We start from the raw sequence: 8,632 nt of genomic DNA, 5'->3' as shown, positions 1-8,632 counted from the left end.
GATGCCCTGAAGAAACTGATCACTGGATTCTCTCAAAATAAATGACCCTGCATTGAAATGTTTGTCTGAGATCTTTCTTCTGTGTGGAAAGATGGAGCAAACAGTTCCAGCAGAGCAGCTCTGCCAGGCAGCACCAGCCTTGTTCTTTCCAGAATCCTTCTCTTTCCACTCCCACACTCTCCTTCTCAGCCCTTGTGTTGGTGCAAGGCCCGAGCGCTCCCAAGGCTTGGTCACCGTCCTGCTGTGTGTCAGTGCTGTGACCAGGACAGGCGATGGGCACTGCTGTGACAGAGCTGGCCTCAGAACAGCATCTCCATCAGCAAGGGGATCTCCTTAGCACAGTGCCTGAAGGTTTAGATCTTCTTCCAGAGCTGCTTTAAAGAACATGCCTGAGGAATAGACTCTGAAGATGCTCGTTGCTTTGCTTGTTTCTCTGTGGACTCAGTGTGGTGGGATCAGGGTCCCAGTGTGGCTTTTGAGGGACTTCAAGCTGTTTTTTCAGATGTTGCTTGTTGGTGGCCAGCACCCACACAGATGGTGAATAAGGCAGGGTCCCTCTGAGCACCCTCCATGGCCACCCAAGAGTTTGTGTGGGAGGTTGTTAGTGGCAGTGACCACCATCAGCTGGGGCTGCCTCCCAGCCTGACCAGTATGGCCCCGCAGAGTCATCACAGCCCGGGCACCACAGCCCACTTGATCTACAGAGCAAAACCCCCAGCTCGGGGCTGTGGGGAGCATGGGGACAGGGGGCAGGAATGGCAGCCAGGCCAGTGCAGGTGTATTCTCCTTGGGCAAAGGCTTTGTGGGGAGATGGGATGTCCCAGGTGAAGAGCAGGACACAGTGTGTGTGCAAGAGAGACATGCAAACAGTCTGTCATGCTGCCAGCTGCCAGCTTGGGGCTGTTGCCTCTTGCAGCCACCATTTTGATCACTGTCCTCTCACCACAGCTCAGAGAGCTTGTTCTTCCCCCCATGGAAGGATACCAGATGACTAGGTCAGAAGTCCAGGTGTGCACTGAGGGGACATGTGAGCATCCACATCCTGTGTGGGGAGAAATGAACCCAAATGAGCACAAATGCCATCAGCTATTTGTGTGGGGGCCATGGAGGCCTGTGGGGTGGTGTATCAAGGTCACTTCATGTTGAAGCTGACTTCCCCAAGAAACCACCTGAATGCAGTACTGGAATGTGCTTCCTTGAACCAAGGTCAGTGTGATCTCCCTGGAGACCCGATACAGCTCCACCACCCAGACCCAGCTGCTCCCCAGTTTTGTGACTGACAGCGGCACCATCTCTGCTCACAGACATGTTAGGATTATTTCCTGCAACTCTCACATGTACTGTTTGCATTTTAGAGCCATTTGTCCCCTCCCTGTTCACATGGGCATCGCATGAATGCATCACTGCTCTCTACCCCAGTGTAGACAGGCACAAGGTCTTCTCCACCAGCTCCTCTAACCTCACCAGTGCCACTGTTTTCTACAGCACTCTCATCCTTGACTGTGGGATGCCCAGAACAGCCCTCACAAGACAGTTTGACACAGGTTTTTTTCTAGGCCATCCCCACATCCCTGCTCAATCCCCTCATCCACAGCTTAAGGACCAGAAAGGTTGAGTACAAGTGAGGCATTGAGAAAAATGGTCAGGAAAGCTTTGAGGTGCGCAGAGAGCCCATCAACATGTTGGCCTGCTGCTCTCTTCTGAACAGGCCCAGAGGACCTGGACAAGATTTGCTGTGTCCCAGAAACTCGCCTGGAAGGTTGAAATATAGAGAAAACTTTTGGTGCGGGAAGGGACAGACAGGTGCTGGTGGAACTGGCTGGTGTGACCGTGAGACATCTCTCCAACATCTCAGAAAAGTCCTGGCTCTCAGGGAGGTTGCATGGTCTTCTGAGAAAGAAAATATCCAAAATGACTTATCATAGAATCAGAGAATAATTGTGGTTGGAAGAGACCCTTAAGATCATCGAGTCCAACCATAACCTAAATCTGGCATTAAACCGTGTTCCTAAGAACCTCGTATATCTGTCTTTTAGACACCTACAGGGATGGTGACTCCACCACCTCTCTGAGCAGTCTGTTCCATTGCTTCCAAACCTCTCGGTGAATAAATGTTTCCCACTATCCAATCTGAACGTCCTGAGGCCATTTCCTCTTGTCCTGTCACTTGGTACTTGGCAGAAGAGACCCTCCATGCTCCAACCTCCTTTCAGATAGCTGTAGAGAGTGATAAGGTCTCTCCTCAGCCTTCTTTTCTCCAGACTCAATCCCCCAAGGTCCCTCAACTGCTCCCCATCACACTTGTGCTCCAGTCCCTTTAACAGCATTGTCACCCTCCTCTGATCTCTCTCCTGCACGTCGATGTCTTCCTTGTCATTTAAAGTGCGACCTCACCAGTGCCGAGTACGAGGGAATGATCACTCCTCTAGTCCTGCTGGCAACACTATTGCTGAAAGAAGCCAGGAGGCTGGTGGCCACCTGGGCACACACTGGCTAATGTTCAGCTGCTGTCAATCAACACCGCAGGTCCCTCCCTTCCAGGCAGCTTTCCAACCACTCTCCCTGAGACTGTAGCGTTGCCTGTGGTTGTTCTGACCCAAGTGCAGGATGCGGCACTTGGCCTTGTTGAACCTCATACAAGTGGCCTCAGCCCAACCCTCCAGCCAGTCGGATCCCTCTGCAGAGCCTTCCTACCGTCCAGCAGATGAACACTCCCACCCAATTTTGTGTCATTTGCAAACTTACTGAGGATTCACTTGATCCTCTCATCCAGACCATTGATAAAGAGATTAAACACAACTGACGCCAATACTGAGCCCTGAGGACACCACTCATAATCGGTCACCAACTGGATTTGACTTCATTCAACACAACTCTTTGGGCCCAGCTAAAGCATCCCTGTAGTCCCCTTGAGTCTCCTGCCAGTTCTTCCAAAAGTTATACATTCTCCTTTTATTCCCAAGTTCCAGCCACAGCTCTGTTCAGCCGGGCCGGAACTTCATCCCTGAGAGCTCGCCTTCTGGCACAAGGGCACAGCCGCTCCTGCACCTCTGAGATCACCTTCCTGAAGAGAGAACACCCTTCCTGGACTCCGTTGTCTTTCTGGACTGCCTCCCAAGGGACTCTGCCAACCAGCCTTCTGAACAGATCAAAGTCTGCCTTTCGGAAGGCCAAAGTAGCAATTCTGCTGACCACCCTCATCGAGTCCAACTCCTGTCCCTGCACAGGACACCCCACAGGTCACCCCGTGTGTCTGAGGACGTTGTCCAGTCTCTTCTTGAACACTGTCAGGTTGGGGCCGTGACACCTCCCTGGGGAGCCTGTTCAGTGTGCAGCACCTCTGGGTGAAGAACCTTTTCCTCATGTCCAACCTAAACCTCTCCCAGATCATATTCTGCCATTCCCTAGAGTCCTGTCACTGGTCACTAAAGACAAGAGTTCAAAGCCTGCCCTTCCTCCTCCCCTTGTGAGGAAGCTGTAGACCATGATAAGCTCAACTCTCAGTTTTCTCCAGGCTGAAAAAAAGAAGTGACTTCAGCCACTTCTCATACAGCTTCCCCTCCAAACCCTGCAATAAGTTCATAGCCTCTTCTGGACACTCTCTAGCACGTAATATCTTTTTAATACTGTGGCACCCAGCCCTGCAAACAGTGCTCCAGGTGAGGCTGCAGGAGAATACTCTAGAACATAGGAGAGACCCTAGATCAGCATCAATTCTGCAATCACCTCTTCTCCACACTGAAAAATGATAAACTATACACTTTACTAGAAAAGAAAAATAATTTTATTAGAAGGCTTTTGAAATCATTTTCTGTAACTAGACTAGGAAAACGCTTTAATTAACTGTACAAGGCTAAAAGGAAATTACACAAAGAGACAAAGTCAGAAGAACAAAGTACTAAGTACCTTGAAGTATTAATGAGTTCCACTGAGGGCAAGTACCAGCAGAGCCTCCCAGGGACTCATTAGAGCAGAGGATTGGAGGCCATGGTGGCAGAAAAACAAAGGGAAATGTGCAGGCAGCTGAGGTTCTGAGAAAACCCTGCTTTTGTTGGGTGAAGCAGAGAGGCCAAGGCCTGACCCCCAGCCCCTGGGAAGGCAGATCCTGTCCCTCACACATTGCTCAGGGCTCTTCCTGGGGCAGGGGGATGTGGGCTGTGTGGTGCTGAGTGAAGGACAATGCTGTGACAGTTCCCAGCCTTCCTGGGGGTGTGCAAGGACGCCATGAGGTGCCCCTGTGCCTGAGGGCAACATGTCTCCTCACAGGCCTTGGTGGCAGAGGTGATGGCCATAGCCAAGGGAACAAAGACTTGGGTCATCTTGGTGACATCCAACCTTGCCAGTGCCCTTTGCCATCTCCACCACAGGTTGTCCTACACTGTCCCACAGCTGCTTCTGTTTCCCTGCGGGCTGTAAACACCCATCTTGCTTCCTCCCCTTGCTCTCACCCCGGTATTTCCATACGTTGACTGATGTGTCTCCACTCTTATGCTCTGTTCCTTGAAACACAAGGAGATGGACTGATCTCATGCTCCTTCTGGGTGATTTCTCGTGCTCTGTGTCATCTTCTATGACATATCATAGAAGATGAGAATAAAGATGTTCAACAGTGTTGTCCAAGTGCTGATCACTGAGAGATGACACCAGTAACTGGCTGCATGGAGGACTTTGTACCACTGATGATATTTGTGCCAGCTTCCCACCCAGACAACATCCCACCTAGCATCCACTTCTTGAGCCCCATCAGCACCACTCTGGCCAGAAGGAGACCATTGCTGAGCTTTGCAAACACCCTGTACACAACATGCCTTTCTTTCCCCTGTTCATTTGGGTTCAGCAGTCCCTTCCTTGTCCTTCACATTCCTGGAAATGGCTTCAGGACCACATGTCCCATACCCTTCCCAGGGAGGGAGGTAGGGTGGCCAGCCTGTAATTCTCCGAGTTCCTATTCCTGCTCTACTTCAAGATGGGTCTGTATTTTCTGAAGACCCCAGAATCATTCTGGTTTCTATGACACATTTGAGAGCGCAATCCGGAATCATGGCTAAGGGTGACGTAGCAGACTGGAGCACTTGCAATGATCCTGTCCAAGGCAGCTGAGATGAATCTCATTGATCCAACGAGGTTTGTTCCTGGAGTCACAAACAAATATCAGGGTTCCATCAAGCATCTGCATCTGAGCTGCCCTCCTGGACTCCTTATGCACCCAGGGATGTTCAGAGACTGAGTCTGTCCCTTTTTCACGCAGAGGCAGGAGTCACAGAGTCCCTCTGGCCTCCTAGTACGACACTCAAAGGATGGGAAGTATCTCATCCCTTTGGTGTGTCACCTGCTCTGTACTCATCTCAGATTTCCCACATTGTGAGGAATGGACACATGGACCTTGGTTCAAGGAAGAAGATCCCAGTTCAGGAAGCAGGCCTTCATGGTACCCCCAAGGAACAGCTGATGGCATTTGTGCTCACTTGGGTTCATCTCACCTCACATACATGATGTGCATATTTACAACTCACCTGTACAGTGCAACATGGACTTCAGACCTATTCATTCAATGTATCTTCATGGAAAGAACAACCTCTCTGAGCTAAGGTGGGAGGCCAGGGTTAGAAACGGTAGTCCTGAGGGACCAGTGCATGATGATTGACCTGAGGCTCCTTCCAAAGGGGTGTCCAGTGCACACGGGCACCAGTCGTACCCTGCTCTGCTGGTCCTGCAGGTCTCTGGCAGGAGGCCTGGCTGTGAGGGGACACTGCTGTGTGCCAGCCCTGCACACACACACTGCTCAGCTGTACAATGGGGTTTGCATCTGTGCGCAACTTTCTTGGGCTTGTTCTTGAGAGAAACTCTGTAAAAACACATAAACATACAGGCACTGCCCTGAGGAGATCACCCTTCATTATGCATGCCAGCTCTGTCACAGCAGTGCCCGTTGCCTGTCCTTGCCTGCGGTTACAGGTCTCACACACAGCAGGACTCAAGCACTCAAGCCTTGAACCAACACAAGGGGTGGGAAGGAAACTGTGGAAGTGGAAAAAAAACAGCCCCCCGAAGATCCAGAGACAGTGCTCCCCACTGACACTGCTGTACCTGGACCTTATTTCCTTCCATACAAATGCACAAACTGTCCCTGCAGCTCCAAAAATACCTTGGAGTAAGGATTTCAGGAAATATTCCCAAATATTTGTGGTGGCCTTTGTTAAGGTTAAACACATAAAAACAACACTTTATTTAAAAATCCACTCAGACAGAAAGGCACATAAGTTTGTGAATTACAAAGGGGATGACAATATTCTAGTGACTAAAAATAAACCACCATCACAAAAAAAAAAAAATAAAAAGGCAAAATTAAAGAAGAAAAACAAACCACAAACAAAGAAACAAACAAACCACACAAAAAGAGAAGATGTAATACAATGAATTGTTCTATAACTGCTATGCAGAAGCTGACGAGAAGACTTGCTTCAGGAAAATATCAGTCATCAGTTTGCACAGGGCATCCTTGATCTCCTGGTTCCTCATGCTGTAGATGAGGGGGTTCACGGCTGGAGGCACGACCGAGTACAGAACAGACACCAGCAGATCCAGGGATGGGGAAGAGATAGAGGGGGGCTTCAGGTAGGTGAATATGCCAGTGCTGACATACAGGGAGACCACGGCCAGGTGAGGGAGGCAGGTGGAAAAGGCTTTGTGCCGTCCCTGCTCAGAGGGGATCCTCAGCACGGCCCTGAAGATCTGCACATAGGAGAAAAGAACGAAAACAAAACACGGAAAGGCTACTAAGACACCGACCACAAGAATCCCACGTTCCCTGAGGTAGGAGTGTGAGCAGGAGAGCTTGAGGATCTGGGCGATTTCACAGAAGAACTGGTCCAGGGCATTGCCCTTGCACAGGGGCAGTGAAAATGTATTGGCCGTGTGCAGCAGAGCATTGAGAAACCCAGTGGCCCAGGCAGCTGCTGCCATGTGGACACAAGCTCTGCTGCCCAGGAGGGTCCCGTAGTGCAGGGGTTTGCAGATGGCAACGTAGCGGTCGTACGACATGATGGTGAGGAGATAAAACTCTGCTGAAATGAAAAAGGAAAATTTCTTATATGGGCAGCACATCCCATATAAGAAATGGTCCTGGTGTTCCAGAGGAAATTCGCCATGGATTTGGGGAGGGTAGTGGAGATGGAGCCCGGTCAAGGAGGGAGAGGTTGAGCAGGAAGAAGTACATGGGGGTGTGGAGGTGCCGGTCACAGGCTATGGTGGTGATGATGAGGCCGTTGCCCAGGAGGGCAGCCAGGTAGATGCCCAGGAAGAGCCAGAAATGCAAGAGCTGCAGCTCCCGTGTGTCTGTGAACGCCAGGAGGAGGAACTGGGTGATGGAGCTGCTGTTGGACATTTGCTGTCTCTGGGCATGAGGACCTTGGCAAGGAGGAAAAGACAGTGATGGTTTAGATGAGACTTCTCTGGGAGAAACCAAAGCCATTTCCCACAGACCCTCCCACAAAGAGACACTTCTATTTTCCCAGGAGAACGTCCTGGCTGGAGCCCTCATCGGTGCTTGATGAGTGTGCAATGAAGAGCAGGGTCTCTGCCCAGGGGCTCTTGATCAGTCAGCCTGAACCTGTGTGATTGGGTGGGGCAGGGACCAGTCCTGGGGTTCAGCTTTGTCAGCTGGAACCGCTCCTGGTGCAGAAGGGACTGTCAGCATCTGTACCCCCAGGCCTGAGAAACTGAGTTGGAGAGGTTTGGTGTTTCTACAGCTCCTTCTGCCCTCCCACCCTGGGGAGTGGTGTTGGGTGTCAGAAACCCTCAGCATTTCTGGTGCACTCAGGGAGAACAGAACGAGTCCTGCGAGACCAGAGGATGCCTGTGGGTCAGTGCAGAGTGAGGGCAGCTGCTCCGTCCCTCTGTCTGGCTCCAGCTGCCCTGGGCTGGCACCTTTCTGAGATGGAGCCTGATCACACTCCCATGTTATCCTGAAAAGCCAGCAGACACTGCTGAGAGCACAGGGTTCCACCTCAGACCATGAAATGTCTCACCCTTTCCTAAGGTCTCAGTTCCCCACATTTAGCCCAAGACACACATGGTTCAGTCCCCAGCCCCACAGCTCAGAGCAAAGCTGGGACACGTGTTCCCATGGACACACCTGCAGGAAAGGACCCACAAGATCAGGCTGTGACTCTGCAGCTGAAACTGCCATCCCCAGGGAGCCTGACAGCAAGAACAAGATCCCAACAGCAGTGACCCAGAGCAGGGGAGCAAGAAGGACAATGCGGTGAGGGTGGGTGTGAGAGAGGCCAGGGCAGAGGCAGCCGGGCACTCAGACAGCGTCACCCTTCCCCAGCTGTGCAGCCACCTCCCAGACACCAACATTGCCGGGCAGCTGCTCTCAGCCCCTGTGCTCTGCAGAGGAACTGGAGCTCTGGCTGCACAGGAGCTGCTTCATGCCTTGGAGTCCCCGGCCCTGAGGGCAGAGGCTTTGCTGGGTGGGACAGGAGGGAAGGGGCTGCTCACAGGAGGGATCTGCACTGCAGGGGATCACAGGGACTTTTCTCTGTTCTCCCTCCCATAACCATTCCAGGTTCAGTTTCCTCCCATTTCTGATCATTTCCCTGCTGCCTGGAGATTCTCCCCTGGGAGGTGT

General features: G+C 51.6%; 1 protein-coding gene across 1 annotated transcript; it reads right to left on the bottom strand.

Annotated features, from left to right (window-relative positions):
• Positions 1-6,432: 6,432 nt before the first annotated feature.
• On the bottom strand, positions 6,433-7,041 carry LOC139828726 (olfactory receptor 14J1-like). Its single transcript, XM_071812865.1, has one exon. The coding sequence runs from the start codon at positions 7,039-7,041 to the stop codon at positions 6,433-6,435; it is 609 nt and encodes a 202-aa protein (XP_071668966.1).
• Positions 7,042-8,632: the final 1,591 nt, after the last annotated feature.

Source organism: Patagioenas fasciata, chromosome 10 (genome assembly GCF_037038585.1).
Source record: "Patagioenas fasciata isolate bPatFas1 chromosome 10, bPatFas1.hap1, whole genome shotgun sequence".
Lineage (NCBI taxonomy): Eukaryota > Metazoa > Chordata > Aves > Columbiformes > Columbidae > Patagioenas > Patagioenas fasciata.
Note: the sequence above shows the minus strand (reverse complement) of the source record. Positions and strands in the feature narration are given on the sequence as shown.

Excerpts from the sequence above, each read along its gene's own strand:
- LOC139828726 (XM_071812865.1), bottom strand. The coding sequence starts at position 7,041 with ATGTCGTACGACCGCTACGTTGCCATCTGCAAACCCCTGCACTACGGG.